We start from the raw sequence: 16,212 nt of genomic DNA, 5'->3' as shown, positions 1-16,212 counted from the left end.
ATACGCATATTGCTATCAAATTCTTTTACTATTGAATTAGGGTTGCACCCATTCTTTAGTATTCTTTTTACTTCTTCGTTGCTGTTTTTTCTAATTGCTCTCAACAGCTCCATTCCTATTATTCACTTTTAAAGTTTAATTTTTTATTTGATTGCTTCAACTGTTATATTAAAAAAGCAGTTAACCAACGAATCATTATAAAACTGCAATAATTTTTGAAATTTAAAGTTATATAAGAAGTTGACGTAGGAAAGAAATTATGCAGCAATATCTGGTTTGTGGCTATTATCAACTTACATAAATTATAATAGTGTAAAGTTCCCTATTAAACCATAGGTTGTGTGGTTAAAATGTAGACGCGAATCGTCAAATAGTTTCAAGGGATTACTAATAATATTTAGAATTTTTTAAAGTAAGTTTTGTAGAAAAAATATAACTGTTCCAAAATCAAAGATTCCTGCAGTTCAGTTGTTAATATCGAGAAATCCAATACAAAAAATTATTAAAAACTAAATTAATGTCCCCTAGCGTAGTGGTGATGTGTTTACATGTGACCATGTGAAACTTGATGACTCAGTATTTGCGTTGCAGATTTTTTTAAAAAGTGCAACTATGTAATTCAAGCTTTTTAATTTTCCTAGTCGTTTGTTAATTACTTCGAGTGTTTGGTTGATGGAGGATTTTTGTTTGACGTGCCAACAGTAGCAACATTTAGTAAACAGATGAGAAAAAGCGAGTAGCCGTTTAGCTTGAATTTTATTTTAAGAAAAGATTTAGGCTACTTTTTGATTTGCTTGTTAATCAAATTTCATTAAAGTGATATTTTAAGCTTCTTTAAAACTAACAAAATGCAACAAAGTTTCCGCAGTTTCCTATCTTAACTTTATTTTTTTAACTCGTGTTTCAAAAAAAAAAGTCCTTTAAAAAGTTTCCTTTCATCGGAATCTCACTTAGAAAATTGAAAAAACCAAAATGTTTGTAACAAAAATTTACATTCGCTTTCTTAAACAATACATTTCACTACCATTATAGAAACGTGGTTTTAGTTGATTCTAGTACTCCACACAAGAATGATACAAGTTCACTACTCCACTCAAGAATGATACTAAAAGAGTCGTTACTCGTACTCCACGCAAGAATGATACTAGAAGAGTTGATACTTGTACTCCACGCAAGAATGATAAAATACAAGTTATTAGTAGCAGTTTTTACTAAGACATTGACGAACAGTTTTTTAAAGAAACATCAGTTATAGAAAAGAAGTTCTCTTTTGTGGAGTATTAGAAGAATTGAAAACTTTGAAGAAAAATTAAAACCGTTCATTCATAAACCTTTTTGGAACTAGCAGCCAGTTTGTTCTTCGTAATTCTTATTCGGCATTAAATTTTTCTTCAATTTCCTTTTAGTCCTTTTTCTCCGATTCTAAGATCGATAATGGCGATTTAATAAGGAACATATTTAAAATAATATTTGTTGCTTCCTGTGTGAACAGGTTTAATCTCAATTAAAAGGAATAACCTTTTAACACTTTAAGCTGACTAATTCAATTTTATCTGTAAAGCATTTTAATATTTGTACCCAGAGCTGTGTATAAAGCCCCCCGAACCCATAGCTGAGATGGCTGGGACAAGGGAGGTTTAAAAAATATGAAATTCTGTTGTAATATTAATATATAAGTATTTCAAAAGTCAGTTAAAGTGAATAAAGTATGAGGTTGTAATTTTAGAAAAGAAAAAAAAGATTTTATCAAAATTAGAATCTAGTGGAAAGTTAAATTAGAATCTAGTGGAAAGTAAAATTAGAATCTAGTGGAAAGTTAAAGCATAGGCTTCCTTTTAACTCTTTTGGTAGTTGTCAATAATGTCCTTATAGCATCAAAAGTTCCTGTAGGAGCAGCCAGATCTCCATATATAGGATCCCACCAACTTACGTTAGCTGTCTTCCAAGGATTACGATCAATATCAGTTATAGGATACTTAGGAAGATTATCTAAAAGAACCTCTCCTCTACAAATCGGAGGTGACGTATACATAACATACGTTAAACCGATACTAGACAGTGGAACATGATGGTACCAATTACGATATGTAGAATCATCGATACTCTTTATTTTTTGCTTACTATTTTCCATTTTTGTTGCCTGATTGACACTTCCTTCAGAGTTTGGTAAATCATCTGGAAGTGGAGGAACACTGTTTACCACTTCAATCAAAGGCAACGGAGGCTTATCGTTTGAATCGGTTTCTTCTGAAGCAATATCCATTTCACATGGTCCTTCTTCTTCATACTTAAATCGTTTGACAAGTGGCTCTTTTTCAGAATATCCCAACAAGGCAGCACGTTTTTTAAGAACATCGATTTCGACAAGATCTGGTTGAAATTCTGGACAATTCAATTCTCGGCATTGATCTTGAACACCTTTACATAAAAGAATTGAATAATAGTACAAGGTACTAGGGTCCCTAGAACTTCTCAAACTTTCGAAGGTAAAAAAAATTTTACTTTACTTAATAGTAGAAAGAATGCTAAAACAAATACTTAATGATTTAATGACTGCAAAAAATAATCAGAAAATGCTTATAAATTATATGCTAGTTAGCTTTCTTTATTTTCATAATAATATTTTTATTTTTGAGTTAAATTCGATTTTAAATCCTGCAACAAAGATTTCAATTGAGAATATTTTTGGTATCATCTGTAAGAAATAATTGAACGGAGCACACTTTTAGACAACTTTTTATGTGTTACGAAAAACATTTAAAAGTAACAAAAACATTTAATTTAGTAACTAATTTCTTCTTTCAGCAAAATATTTTTGGATTGGACAATACTCAATGTTAAACCCCATCTATACTATGATATCAATAACTTTATTATGTATTTACATACCAGATACTAGGTTAAAATGATTAATTTTAACGTAACATTGATTTTAAATTAATATTACAATAACTTCCCTAAAATTTGTGACTTACAACCTTTTACTTTGTTAAAACAAATTAAGATACAAATATGATTAGGTGAAGATCCAGAGAACCTGTTAGTAAAAGTATGTGCCATGCTCAAACCTGCAGAATGTATGACAGAAGAAACAAATCGGTTGATATGAGAGGTATAGAAACGTTTGCATCAAAAATCATAAAAGAAAAGCTTCAACTAAATGTTGAAGGAAATAATATTGAGAAGAAGTTTGATAAAAATCGAGTCACAGAAAAGAATTTACTTCAAAAGCTTTGCAATAAATAAATCTCATCAAAAAACTTGAGCAGTTTTCATAGATTTTAAATCTATGTGTAAAGCAAATCACTGCTTCATTTACTAGATCTTAATTATAGATCTTCGTTTACTAGATCTTGATTACAGATCTTTGTTTATTAGATCTTAGTTTATTAGTTCTTCATTTATTAGATCTTGATTATAGATCTTCATTTATTAGATCTTGATTATAGATCTTAGTAAGAGTGCAAGAAAATAGAATCTGAAATTTTTTTTGATAATAAGTCTAGATTTCATTAATCTAGATATTATTATATCTGTGAAGACACCTGGGAAAACTTCCACAATTTTAAATGAATTCTAGATTTTTTAGAAACTAGATAGTTTAAGCTTTTTGAATGAAGTTAATTTAAAGCACTTTTTTTGTTTGGTCAAGCTAGATCTTATGCAACCTGTCTATATTTTTAGTAAGAACTGAGCAAAAATGAATTTACTGATTCTAAAGATCTTCTAAGATTTAATTAAGAACAATTTGCAGAACTTAAGAAAATACCCAGAAATATCAAAGTTTAGTTTTAAAGCATACAAAAAAACTTCAACATTCTTTTGCATTCTTCTTTAGCTGCTAGTATAAGATTATCTTAACTATGAAACCTTAATTATTGATATTTGACCAGCAATTAGATACCTTACTAAATTACTAGCCATATTAGTTTATGTTTCAGGCACTGAAATGAGAGCCAAGAATTTTGTTGCAGAGTTATAGATTAGTCAGGCTAAATTTAGGGCAAAGCTATTTGTTACGCAAGGCCAGCCATGAGGGAAAATATCAGGTGCTAAAATTGATCAGAAACATTTCTCCTAAAAATTTAAACAACCTTTCTTAATCAATTTACTAAGATGAAATGGCGCAGAAAAAATTTGTTGACTCAAAGGTTATTTTAGTGGTCAAAAGAGCAGACAGATAATTCAACACTAAGTCATAGTTTCAAAAAATCATTTTATTTTAAATGCACTTCTATCAATACAGGTCTCTGATTTATCCACAATATGTTATGTAATAAACTTGGTTGAAATGGACTTTGTGGTGAAAATTTAAAAATTAAACCATCATCGAAATCAACTATTTGATATCTGCCATATAAATTCATTTATCAAAAAATTAGAAAGAAAAAAGTAAATACCTTCTGGAATAGGTGCATTGAATCCTGGATACATTATAATATCAGGTAGTTTTACAGGGACTATTTCTCCTTCTTCAGCACCAGGCTCTTCAATTGCAAACCCTTCAATTCCATAAATCTTTAGACTTTCCTCCATTGGCTTCAACCATGCTGGAGGATAACCTAATTGTCTCATTTTGTAAATGTAGGGTGGCAACTGAGTTTTCTGATTGATTCCCAATGCTTCTTCAAGAGCTACACTAATTGTACCAGGCTTGAAATGCTTAAACCTTTCTTCAGGCTCATCACCTCCAAACCTTGGGTTTAAAGTAACTGGATTAAATTTGGCAAATTCAATTCGATTTTTGTTTATACGTTCAAAATCTTTTGGCTCTATGCAAGCCATTATGTGATGTTCACCTCCACAGTTAAAGCACTGTTTTAACTGTTTTACTCTGACATTTAATGGTTCTTCAACAATAGGGAGAGCTTTTAAAAACACCTGTTGATAAACAGGTATGTCCCAAATTTCAGTAACCCCAGGATTACTTTCTAACAGCGGTGCACCCATTCTATCTATTATAAAACTTTTATAATACTGGCATGCACATATTACATATTGCTCATCCCCATCTTTAAGTGTTCCAAGATTTATCCGCTTTCCTTTAAAGTTTGCTGTAAATGATTTCAAAGGCACAGCAGAATGCTGTGCTTTAAGTTTATGTGCCATTAGTACATCCTGTGTTGATTTTTTTTCACTTATATTACGCATCACATCATCTATCTCCTTCCTGTGGACATTAGATATATCATTGTTCAAGTATAATATCACAGCAAATGGATTGGATTGAATTTCCTCCTCAAGTTTTTCTAGTAAATTAATCTTCACACTTCCATCTTCTAAATTAGAACTCTCATGAGATTTAAATAATTGAGGACCAACTAATCTTTTGATGACTGATTTCAATTTAGTATTTTGATCCTCTAGCTCTTTAATATATTTACTCTGTTCTAAATCTACACTTGAATGATTTAATTCAAGAGGATTGATTGTTTGGTTCCTAATTTCTTCAGCATCTGTCTTAACACTAGTTTCAGATCCAAAGTTTGCAAATAAATACTCAGGATCAAATGAAGAATATTCTGCCATCTAAAACTTTTTCTTTAAAAGCAAATATATACACATATATAATATATAACAAACATGCATATCATAATATAAATTTAAAACAAAGCTCTACTGTTTTATTCAGATGAATTAAGAATATTGAAAATTACTGTTTTCTTTAGTGGTATAACAGAATGAATTATAACTATAAAAAGTATGAATTCAAATAGTTATAATAAAACTTGGTTTGTTTCCAATAGTTAGCCACTTGAAAACTTTGAAAATTGATTCGATTTATTTGAAATGAAATGAATTGAAATTATTCTTTTCTACAATTATAGGTAAGTATTACCTAAAGAATTTTGATTTTGGTAACCTTATCTAAAAAAAAAAGTATACATATTTATATATGATTATTGTTAACTTTTATCCTTTTAAAACATAGACTCGACTACAACAGTTTGAGAGGTTAGATAAACTTGTTACTTTGTTAAATGGTTGTTTCTCAGACGTCCGAATAAATCAAGCGGCAACATTAACTTCGGAATCATCAGGCTAATAACCATAAGGGTAAGACTTAAGTCTATAATACAATTAGAGGAGAAAAGAATTATCTTTAACAAAGTAATTACTTTGTTAAAGATAATTCTTTTCTCTTCTAATTGTATTGTAACTTCATAAAGAAACTTGAAAATAAAACAGCTAGTTTTAAATTAGGAAATAAAATAAATATTTCAAGTTGGTTTAATCTTTGTTACAGGTGAAATTTTCAAACACATCTTTAACAAAAAAAAAATAATGATATGTTAAAATGTGAGAGACGAAAATAAAAAATTCTTTTCTGATTTGTTTCTTGTGATTTGTAAATTTGCTATAAGCAAACGAACTACTTTTATAAATCAGGAAAATGGAATTGAGAGTAAATGCAAGTTCATTAAAAACATGTATACTCATGGGCAAATGGCGTTGACATAAAGTTTTTTTTAAATGGTCTTAAAATTTTTTGAAGAGTATTTTTAAATGGTTGAGAAAATATTTCAAATCAAATGAAAACAATTTTAGTTTAAACCCGAAAAACATTTGCTACTGTAATAAGTCTAAGATCTACATTTTACATTATTAGTTTTTATTTTTCAATAGTCTAGGTTTTATGAGGTCTAGAAATGAAATCAGCTCATTTCTTTCATCATCATTTAGAGAAATGTGGAACATTGTGGTCAAATAAATGTTTTATTTGTTTGGCTTATTTTGAAATAAGAAAATGGAATAATTATCTTATTTTTTTTTATTTATTTTTTTTTTTACTTCAGAGACAGAATGAGAGCGTTCATCTGTGAAATGAACGAACAAAAAATTAGCCAAACAAATTTTTTAGCGAAAAACTCTTTAACCGGAAACACACTTAACCCATGTTGAAGGGTTAAAAATTAATGAAAACGTGAAATAATAACTGCATAAAGTAACTCTTTATGTGGTTATTATTTAAAATCATCAATCTTTTAGTAATAACACTTACATTTAAATATTTAAAATTTTTATTAAACTGAGTTTACTAAAACAACATTTTAATTTTTAGCTTATAAATCCAGATAGAAACCTCTTTTTTTTTTTTTGAAATAGGGAATTCAATAATTGAAAAGAATTTGTTAGGACCACAAGAGAAATCTTTTTTTCAATTTTCAAAAAACTTTTAGAAGTAAGCCTCACTTCCATCGCATTTCGCTCAAAGTCCTTTTGCTCAAGGTCTTTTCTTTAGTAATAAAACAAACAACGTGCTACGCAATACAAAAGGCTTGAGGCTTTTATGATATTCAATTCTATTTAGAAATTTCTATAGTATTTAAAAATATTTAAAAATGTTTAATATGAATTAGAAATATTTCATAATAGCTAACAGCATGTTGAAAAGTACCATGATGCTGCAAACCCAATAAAATTTGATCTTTCTGCGAATGTCTCATCAATCAAATTTAATCATGATTTCTTCAAGTGGTTTCCTTTTTAGATTAGGTACTCGACAATTTTTAGAAGGATAACCCACCGGAAGAAGAATAACAACCTTTTCATTTGAACCTCGACCAACTAGATTACGAAGTTTTGGCCCAGCATTTAGGGGCGTTGATGTCAGTGTAACGAGACCTGCATTCTGGATTGCTGCTAAAAGAAAACCGCAGCTTATTGAAACACTAATTTCATTGTAATAATGAGTTTTTCTCTCCCCATCGGCTGTCACGCCATAAGTTTGCTTGAATACTATGATTAAATATGGCGCCTCAGAGAGATATTCCTTCACCCAGTTTGTTTTCAGTGGTTTTAAATCATCTACCCATTTTTGCCCCATTCTTTGTTTATAGTTGAGTTCTTCTTCTTCTTCAATTATTTCTCGTATTTTATCTTAAATAAACAAATATAGGTTATCACTTGTTTGACTAAATAAAAATTAGCTGATTTAAAGATTTATATGATTTCCAACGTTTATAGATTTATATGGTTTCCAACGTTTATAGATTTATATGGTTTCCAACGTTTATAGATTTATATGGTTTCCAACGTTTATAGATTTATATGGTTTCCAACGTTTATAGATTTATATGGTTTCCAACGTTTATAGATTTATATGGTTTCCAACGTTTATAGATTTATATGGTTTCCAACGTTTATAGATTTATATGGTTTCCAACGTTTATAGATTTATATGGTTTCCAACGTTTATAGATTTATATGGTTTCCAACGTTTATAGATTTATATGGTTTCCAACGTTTATAGATTTATATGGTTTCCAACGTTTATAGATTTATGGAAAAAGAAGATGTAATAAAATAACTTACTTTTTAATAATTTGTTCTTTATAACAACAAATGTCCAAGGCTCAGTGTGAGCCCCACTCGGCGATGTTCCTTAAGAAAAATACAAGACCAGTTAATAAAAATTCAAGATCTTTGCTCAACTGGTCTTAAGCTCTTTATAAATTTAAATAAAATCTTTTTACCAGCCGTTCGAATGATGTTGTCTATTACTTCGGCGGGTACATCTTCATCGCTAAAATACCTCACCGACCTTCGAGCGTTCATATTTAAATAAAATTCTTCGCTTCTTTTTATCATATCTTGCTCCGAATACCTCGGTGGATGATAGGGAATAAAGTCTTCTTCGGCAAGGGAATCTGGTACGGGGTGCGTGCTATCTTTAATCAATGCGTCTTCTAGTTTTCAAATCAGAACTTATTTTATGAAAGATCGAGATTTAAAGGAAACTTTTTAAACATATGAGCTAAGATATCTGCAAGCGCCAAAACAACTTAAACATTTGAGCGAAGATATCTGCAAACCCCAAAACAACTTACCACTTTTAAAGAATCCCATAATTTGTTTGTGAAATAAATGGACAAGCATGGCTAATATTGCAATCATCAATCCATAACTTACAGCAGAAAATTGTATATTTTCGATCATCTTTATTGACTCTTGAAGTTTTCCACGACTTTTTTTCTACAATATTACAGCTGCAAGAAAATGTTTCATGCGTTATTATGAAATACTGTTGACTCAATAATTGTTCATTATCTTTTAAAATAACTCTGCTCCAGGCTTCAAACAAACAAACATGCTATTTATGATACGTTTTGATACAAATAAACAAACGTTATTATGCTTTTAAAAAATAAACATTACTTCAAACACTATTGATAGTTTTGTTTAAATGAATTGTTCACTGTAACGCTCAGTTTTACAGTTTAATTTCAAAATTAAAAGAAACGAGCCATAATAATCTATTGACCATTTAAAAAAAAAGTTTGGATTTTACATGAACTTCAAGAAAATCTCATTTAAAGAAGTTTTATAAAGTATAAAAATAAAAAACAGAACATTTCAACCAATTAACAATTCTTTAACTCAGAATCGTTGAGTTACAATAGTTTGAACAATTTAGTTCGGGCCTTTTGTGCTCGAAATTACGGACTCGAAGAGGTCGAAGTTGACCTTTTCAAGTCCAATTTTCTTATTTGGTTTATGAAAAGTTCAACTTGACGCTTTTTATCAGAGAAAAAAATATGTAAAAAGAAAAAAAGAAAATATTCGGACCAAACGGACTATCAATAACGAGGAAAAAATTTTTTCTAGTTCTTAAACTAGAAATAATCAGCTTTATCTTAAATTATGTTTAGCCTGGTATCTAAGGATAAGTTTACTTAAAATAAAGGAAGCTTGCAGTTTTAAAGTTGCTGTACGCTTTTATGATGTCTAAAACACAGTCATTGTAAACTTATAAACATAGTTGTTTGAAACAAAAAATGATTGTCTACACGAAAGTCCGACTAGAGTTCTTTTTGCACGTAGCAACAGGCCATCATTACAATTTAAGTTTAAAAATCTCAGCAAATGGTCTTTTTAAATTTTTGAAATTCCAATAAGTATTAAAAAGGTAAAATTAAATTCGTTTTAGTTACGTTTCGACTGATCTAAAATCTAAACTTAAACGCCAATTTATCGATATTACCTAGTTAAGAAGCGAGAAGGCATTCAGTTTATTCACCACAGTTATATGAGGATTTTAAATATTGATTAATCTAAATATTATTGAGCACTGTAAGAAACAAGTTAAGAAATGAAATAAGTTTTAGTACCAAAATGTAGCTTTTTTTTTTTTTTTTTTTACGTTTTAATTGGAGATAAAAATGTTTCTTCTAAAAAAATGAACGAGACCTGATTGAGAACGAGATTGCGCTATTTTAATATCTTGATAAATACTCAAACATAGATGATAAAAAAGTGTTCCGGCTCTTATTACATCACTATCGCAAAAACAGAGGCCGTTGTGTCGATGGTGCAATCGTGGCGTAATAGGCATTTATATAAAACTTGTGTCGATTGTCTTAAATAAAAGAGCGGATAAGGTTTTAGAGCTTATTTCATAAAAAAAACAACCAATATTACAGTAAATTGAAAATTAGTTTTTCTAACAGTTTATTTTTTTCTAGCATACTTTCTGAGATTAAAATTTCTGAATACATAACAGAGTTTAACAAAATTAAAGAATGATATTCGAAGAATACGAAAAAATATCCAATAACGTAAAAATTTTTAAATGTTCAAGAGAGTTGGAGAAAGCTACTTGGATTGTATTGGAAAAGATTCATGGCGCAAACCTTAGTTTTCATACAGACGGCGAGTACGTCAGAATCGGTCGTCGAAGAGATTTTCTTGAGGAGGGTGAGAATTTCTTTAACCATCTTACAGCAAGTTTTATGAATGATTACCCTGAGAAAATGAAAAGTGTTTATCGTATGGTTGAAAATTCTATTGGTGAGCGGGTGAAACAAGTCTCAATCTATGGAGAAATATTCGGAGGTAAGGTTAAGACATTTCTTAGATCCATAGCTCCTAAATTAAAACAAGAATTTTCGTTTGAAAGTATGCGATACTTTAACTTTTTTTTTTTCATTATCAGGCTATTATTCAATGGTACAGAGTACCACAAATCAAAAACCAATACAAAAAGAAATACAGTACTGCCCAGACGTAAGATGGTGTGCTTTTGACATCGGATACAGACCTGAATGTAAAGAGGGATCGAATGGTGCGTTACTTTGATATAAGTTTAAATATTATATTTACAGTAAAAAGCTGATGAGGTTCAAATGAGTATGGTGCACCTCTAACTCTTTTTGTTGAAAATGTGATTGAAACATGAACTACTTTATATGAAAACTTGTTAAACATTTTGAAATATACTTTTAGAATACTTGGATCCGGAAATTGCCATGGATATTTTTCAAAATCTAGACATATTTCATTTGAAGCCATTAAAAATAGGAACGATGAGCGAAGCGCTGAACTTTGAGCTAGGATTCGATAGCACGATACCAAAATTATTAGGACTGCCCCCTCTACCAGCTGGTATTTTAACAGCACATCTTTTTTGTTATTATTAAAAAAGTTTAAAAGCTTTTAGGACTCGTTCAAAAAAATACTTAAACTTGTTGTTATAAGAATAAGTTCTTCATTTTTATAGTTGTATATTTTATAAGTTTTTAATTTTCAGGAAGCAACAAAGCTGAGGGGGTTGTTGTTAAACCGATCAAAACAGTTAAATGTCCTTCTCGCCACGGAGATGAAATGAAAAGAGCGATAATAAAAATTAAACTTCCAGAGTTCGAAGAAGAGCGAAAACAAACACTTCCTAAAGCTAGTAAGTATGATCAAAACTTGATGCACACACATATTACAATGATTACCCTTTTATATACACAAAAAATCGCTTAATCGATTTTCTAAATATCATTCAGCTAAGACTGTTAACAAATCGAAGCATCAAGTTGTGTTGGGCAGAATTCTTGCAAACGCCACTCCTCAGAGGTTTATGAATGCCGTATCTAAAGTCGGTTTTCCAGACAGAGAAAAAAGCAAACTTATCACGGATGAGTTCATATCAGATGTTTTTACTGACTTATTTGAGAGCGATATCGAAGCCCACCAGCTATGGGAGTCACTCGATGAACAACAACAGAAAACGATCAGAGATATCTTAAACAACAAGACTGCTTCACTTTTCAAACAGCATAATGTTAAAATGGATGCCCATAACTAACTTATCTTATTTGTGTTGAAATGCATTTCACAAATCTATTAAAATTCATCCATAACGCACAAATTGTAAGAATTTGCAACTTGACATTACATTCGCAATATTGTTACATTTAGCATTTTTAATTTGTTATTGATAACTTAGAGAGTTTTAAGGAGAAAAGTAATTTTTTCATTTTTCAAAGACAAAAGTAAGCTTATTTATAAAATATGGAAATTTTTACAACATTTTTTACTAACGAAAAAAATTTAAATATTAAACTTTTTACACTATGTTTTACCAGAGACCATTCTTCTATATATTGCTGATTTTTCCTGTTCAAGGCGCCTGCGTTCTTTCTCAATCAATACAAAATATTTGTCAGCACATTTTTCTGAAAAAGCAAGAGAGATAAAAAAAACAAGTTTAAACAAAATCTTTTTGGATATAAAGATCTTAGTACTCTTAGACAAGAAGCAATCTCATAGCAATAGTATCCTTGATAACCAAAACAAGTTGTTTGGAGTGAAACTGATATATATATAACACACACAAACACAAATATACAGTCAGAACAGAACTTAATTGTACAGAGTCATTTTGAGTAAATTTGGTTGTTTAAATGCAAATATTGTAACTTGGACTAATTATAGAAAACTTTTTTTTTTTATGGAAACTTTTATTTGGAGAAAGACTCACAATATATATATATATATATATATATATATATATATATATATATATATATATATATATATATATATATATATATATATATATATATAGTAAATCATTGAATAATTTTATTTAAAAAAAAGGGTCAAAAAACAATAGCACGGAAAATAATTGTACAAGAAAATTTTAATAACAAACTTAAGCTACATAGACTTGTTTTTTAAAATAGTTAATAAAGTCTTTCTATTTTTCACATTGTATATTTCAATATTTAGTTGCTTCTCCTTTTTGTTTAATTACTTCTGTCAGGCGTTTTGGTGTTGGTTCAACGCTTGATTTGATTATTGCCAATATTAGACCATGATTTAAAAATGGCTGTATTAAAATCTTTTTTGTAAATCATCTATCACCTACTTTTTAATCTAATAAAATCCATAAATACTTTATTGGATTGAAATCAGGGCTTTGAGCTGACCATTCTAAAACATTTGTCATTTTCATCAAAAAAGCCTTGAGTATTTTCAGCAGTGTGTTTTAAATCCTATTTTGTCCTGTTGAAACACATAGGGAACAAATTAGCATTCATGTTTTCATTAATAAATTCTAATTTACTAACACCATCCATGTCATACAATCCCAGAACCATCACATTTCTGCTATTATGTTTAACTGTTCCTCTCATACAATTCAAATGAAAAGCTTCTCCCCTCTTTTGTCAAACTCTTCTTTTCAAAGGCTTCTCCCCTCTTTTGTCAAACTCTTTGAACACCATCTAATTTTTCAAAAGTTAAACTTGGAGTCATCAAACCAAATAACTTTCTTCCAAAAAGATAGTGGCATTAAATAATTATTTTGTCGAATTCAGTTTTTTCTTCATATGATTTTTTATAAAAAAATGGTTTCTTACAGCTACATATTTGCTAAACCCTGCTTTGTGAATATAATTTCTAACTGATGTTGGTGAAATTGTGGTTCCTGTGAGGTTTTTCAGATTACTGGCAACTTTTTTTACACTTCAAAATTTTTTATTTTTTTTTATAACTCTTAATATTTCTTTATCTCTTGGAGTTATCTTTTGTCCTTGTCCAAATGTGTCAAATAGTCTGCACTTTTTTACAATTGCTCCTACTTCAAATGTTCTTTTGGGTGTCATACTTATTGACATATAGTTTTTTTTTCCCAAAAAATGTGATTAATTGCTGAAATAATACAGTTGAAATATAGCATAAATAATAAAATGTATATTTTATAAATTAAAAATATCAAAAACACTTATTTTCATTACAAACTATCAATAAAACAGAGTTATACAATTAATTTATGTGCAAGCAAATTAATACCTGTCCAGGAAAATAACAAAAATGTTATAGCAAACAAACTTTTTTATACTTCTGATGAAAAAATATAAACAAGGAATTGCTACAATAAATTATATAAATATCTTGTTGTAGTTATTTTAAACCATTACACATGTTCAAAATTAATTTTAGCAGAATTAAACTCAAAATTGAATCTTTAAAATTAAATTATGCTCTGACTGTACATACAAACATCACATACACACAAATACACACACAAAACAAACATTTTTAAAATAAGTAAATTAGTGAAATTATAGCTTACTACCAACACTTTCAAATATTTTTACAAAAAACTTTAACTGTTGCAAATTATACTGTTTCCTTTTTTATTATTATAGTAACCAGTTGATGCTTTTTAAAACAAAATGTTAAGTAATGTAATTCAGTTAAGTTCAGTTAAGTAATGTAATTTAGTTAAGGATGCGAAAAAGTTTTACAAATCTGCTACCCCAAAAAAAGCTTAGCCACCCCATCTGCCCCCACCTATCTACGTGACCACTTTTTATTAAAATTTTTGTTATTTTTTTGCTTTAATTGTTGTAAAAAATGATATAAAATGCCCATTCGTGTTTTTTTCCTTTACTTTGTGTTAGTAATTTCCGTCTTATTTTGTTTGTTTATTCAATTTTAATTCATCTAATAAATTAGATGTATTAAAATTTAACAAAGGAATGCTCTTGATATAACAACAGCATGTGTTATTGTAACAGTATTGCATAACACCTAGCTTTTTTGTTTACTCTCTTAAAGTTCTATTTGTTTCATAGCATCTAAAAAAAAAATTGTCAAGCAACATTAAAGTGCATGATTATAATATTTAAATATTATAATCATACACTTTAATGATGCGTGACAATTTTTAGTAGAAATATTTGATTAAAAAATTTTATTCAAATATTTCGACTAAATCGACTTTTAGTCAACTTAGTCAATTTTAAAAATGTATTCGTCAATTTTGGTTGACTTTGAAAAATACATTAATCAATTTAGTCGACAGTTGATTAAATTGATTAATGTATTTTTCAAAGTAACTTAATTTCAAAGTCATAATAACACTAATATATATATATATATATATATATATATATATATATATATATATATATATATATATATATATATATATATATATATATATATATATATATATAAATTCAGAAACCTTTTTCATTTATAGTTTTAATCCTCTTGAAGTCTTCTTCGGCCCTGTCTAGATCTGCTTTATGCATATATGCTTCTCCACGGCGAAACAATGCTTTTATATTACTCTGATCAAGTGATAAAACCTAAATTATTATCAACTTTTTAAAAGAAAAATCAATAAAGATCAATAAAAAACCTTTTAGAAGATATTGTAATGAAAATCAATAAAGATAAAAAAAACTCAGTTGCAAACCTTACCTTGGTTGTGTATGTTATAACTTTTTCATACTGCTGTTTTTTACCCAAACATACTGAAAAAAAAAAATAATAACAATAATTAATTAAAAATATATATATATCAACTTTTAAATAAACATAAGAAAAAGACAGAGAGACCATTTTAAATATAGCAAACAAATTTAATTATTAAATATCTTACAAAAGCTGGTTTGAAAATGTCTCCTTTTTTGGTTTACATTTATTAGAAAAGATTTTTACAATAAGAAATATTTTTAATCTAAATAGAAGACAAAGGAGAACATTATAAATGACTGATCTTAGCTCCACTTCAATCCTTTTAAAAGTATTACATGATAAGTTGTTATAACATATGCAACGTAGGTCAATCACTTGCTTCATTTCTTTATCATTCAATTCTTCATGGAGCTCTCCAGTTAATTTTGACAAAGGAGATGGTTTTTCAATATCTTTTAAGTACATTAAGCAATAGTGATACTTCTTTATAGCATTTCTAATATCTCCATGCTTGTAAAAGTCGTTTCCGCTCTCTTTTGCAAACTCTGCTTGCAAAAGCAGTTCACTTAGCTTCATTGGTTTCTAGTATTTCATAGATTTTAATATCTATTAAATTAAAATGTTTTATTTCAGTAAATCAAAAATGCAGCAACAAAAAGACAGAACTATTTAAAACTTCTAAGCAATAAAATGATAATTTCATGTAATTTTAACGGTAAAAAGATC

General features: G+C 28.6%; 4 protein-coding genes across 4 annotated transcripts; 1 reads left to right on the top strand and 3 right to left on the bottom strand.

Moving 5' to 3' along the window:
- Positions 1–1,655: 1,655 nt before the first annotated feature.
- On the bottom strand, positions 1,656–5,982 carry LOC145182980 (zinc finger CCHC domain-containing protein 8-like). The gene is made up of 2 exons (XM_080058272.2): positions 4,401–5,982; positions 1,656–2,418 (listed from the first exon to the last, which is right to left on the bottom strand). Exons 1-2 carry the CDS (start codon positions 5,527–5,529, stop codon positions 1,817–1,819), a joined length of 1,731 nt encoding a protein of 576 aa, XP_079914398.2. The 5' UTR covers positions 5,530–5,982; the 3' UTR covers positions 1,656–1,816.
- Positions 5,983–7,087: 1,105 nt separating this feature from the next.
- LOC149877068 (iodotyrosine deiodinase-like) lies at positions 7,088–9,030 on the bottom strand. The gene is made up of 4 exons (XM_090074664.1): positions 8,832–9,030; positions 8,478–8,690; positions 8,317–8,385; positions 7,088–7,881 (listed from the first exon to the last, which is right to left on the bottom strand). The coding sequence occupies exons 1-4, from the start codon at positions 8,938–8,940 to the stop codon at positions 7,448–7,450; spliced, it is 825 nt and encodes a 274-aa protein (XP_089930790.1). The 5' UTR covers positions 8,941–9,030; the 3' UTR covers positions 7,088–7,447.
- A 1,348-nt stretch (positions 9,031–10,378) lies between these two features.
- LOC149877066 (tetratricopeptide repeat protein 9C-like) lies at positions 10,379–16,125 on the bottom strand. The gene is made up of 4 exons (XM_090074665.1): positions 15,822–16,125; positions 15,490–15,542; positions 15,251–15,374; positions 10,379–12,446 (listed from the first exon to the last, which is right to left on the bottom strand). Exons 1-4 carry the CDS (start codon positions 16,060–16,062, stop codon positions 12,343–12,345), a joined length of 522 nt encoding a protein of 173 aa, XP_089930791.1. The 5' UTR covers positions 16,063–16,125; the 3' UTR covers positions 10,379–12,342.
- Positions 10,524–12,182, top strand: LOC149877067 (RNA-editing ligase 2, mitochondrial-like). Its single transcript, XM_090074663.1, has 5 exons — positions 10,524–10,836; positions 10,937–11,065; positions 11,227–11,385; positions 11,531–11,677; positions 11,775–12,182. The coding sequence occupies exons 1-5, from the start codon at positions 10,524–10,526 to the stop codon at positions 12,074–12,076; spliced, it is 1,050 nt and encodes a 349-aa protein (XP_089930789.1). The 3' UTR covers positions 12,077–12,182.
- Positions 16,126–16,212: the final 87 nt, after the last annotated feature.

The sequence above is a fragment of the Hydra viridissima genome, unplaced genomic scaffold (assembly GCF_058129835.1).
Source record: "Hydra viridissima isolate aposymbiotic clone 2 unplaced genomic scaffold, HvirCarnegie_v1 scaffold_17, whole genome shotgun sequence".
NCBI lineage: Eukaryota > Metazoa > Cnidaria > Hydrozoa > Anthoathecata > Hydridae > Hydra > Hydra viridissima.
This window is presented reverse-complemented; position numbering and strand designations above follow the sequence as displayed.

Excerpts from the sequence above, each read along its gene's own strand:
- LOC145182980 (XM_080058272.2), bottom strand. The coding sequence starts at position 5,529 with ATGGCAGAATATTCTTCATTTGATCCTGAGTATTTATTTGCAAACTTT. Across the intron at positions 2,419-4,400 it reads CAATGCACCTATTCCAGAAG|GTGTTCAAGATCAATGCCGA; the intron begins GTATTTACTTTT and ends TTTTATGTAAAG.
- LOC149877066 (XM_090074665.1), bottom strand. The coding sequence starts at position 16,062 with ATGAAGCTAAGTGAACTGCTTTTGCAAGCAGAGTTTGCAAAAGAGAGC. Across the intron at positions 15,543-15,821 it reads ATGTTATAACAACTTATCAT|TATGTTTGGGTAAAAAACAG; the intron begins GTAATACTTTTA and ends TTTTTTTTTCAG. Across the intron at positions 12,447-15,250 it reads TAAAACTATAAATGAAAAAG|AAAAATGTGCTGACAAATAT; the intron begins GTTTCTGAATTT and ends TTGCTTTTTCAG.
- LOC149877067 (XM_090074663.1), top strand. The coding sequence starts at position 10,524 with ATGATATTCGAAGAATACGAAAAAATATCCAATAACGTAAAAATTTTT. Across the intron at positions 10,837-10,936 it reads CTATGGAGAAATATTCGGAG|GCTATTATTCAATGGTACAG; the intron begins GTAAGGTTAAGA and ends TTTCATTATCAG. Across the intron at positions 11,066-11,226 it reads ATGTAAAGAGGGATCGAATG|AATACTTGGATCCGGAAATT; the intron begins GTGCGTTACTTT and ends ATATACTTTTAG.
- LOC149877068 (XM_090074664.1), bottom strand. The coding sequence starts at position 8,940 with ATGATCGAAAATATACAATTTTCTGCTGTAAGTTATGGATTGATGATT. Across the intron at positions 8,691-8,831 it reads TATGGGATTCTTTAAAAGTG|AAGACGCATTGATTAAAGAT; the intron begins GTAAGTTGTTTT and ends TTTGAAAACTAG. Across the intron at positions 7,882-8,316 it reads AAAGAACAAATTATTAAAAA|ATAAAATACGAGAAATAATT; the intron begins GTAAGTTATTTT and ends TGTTTATTTAAG.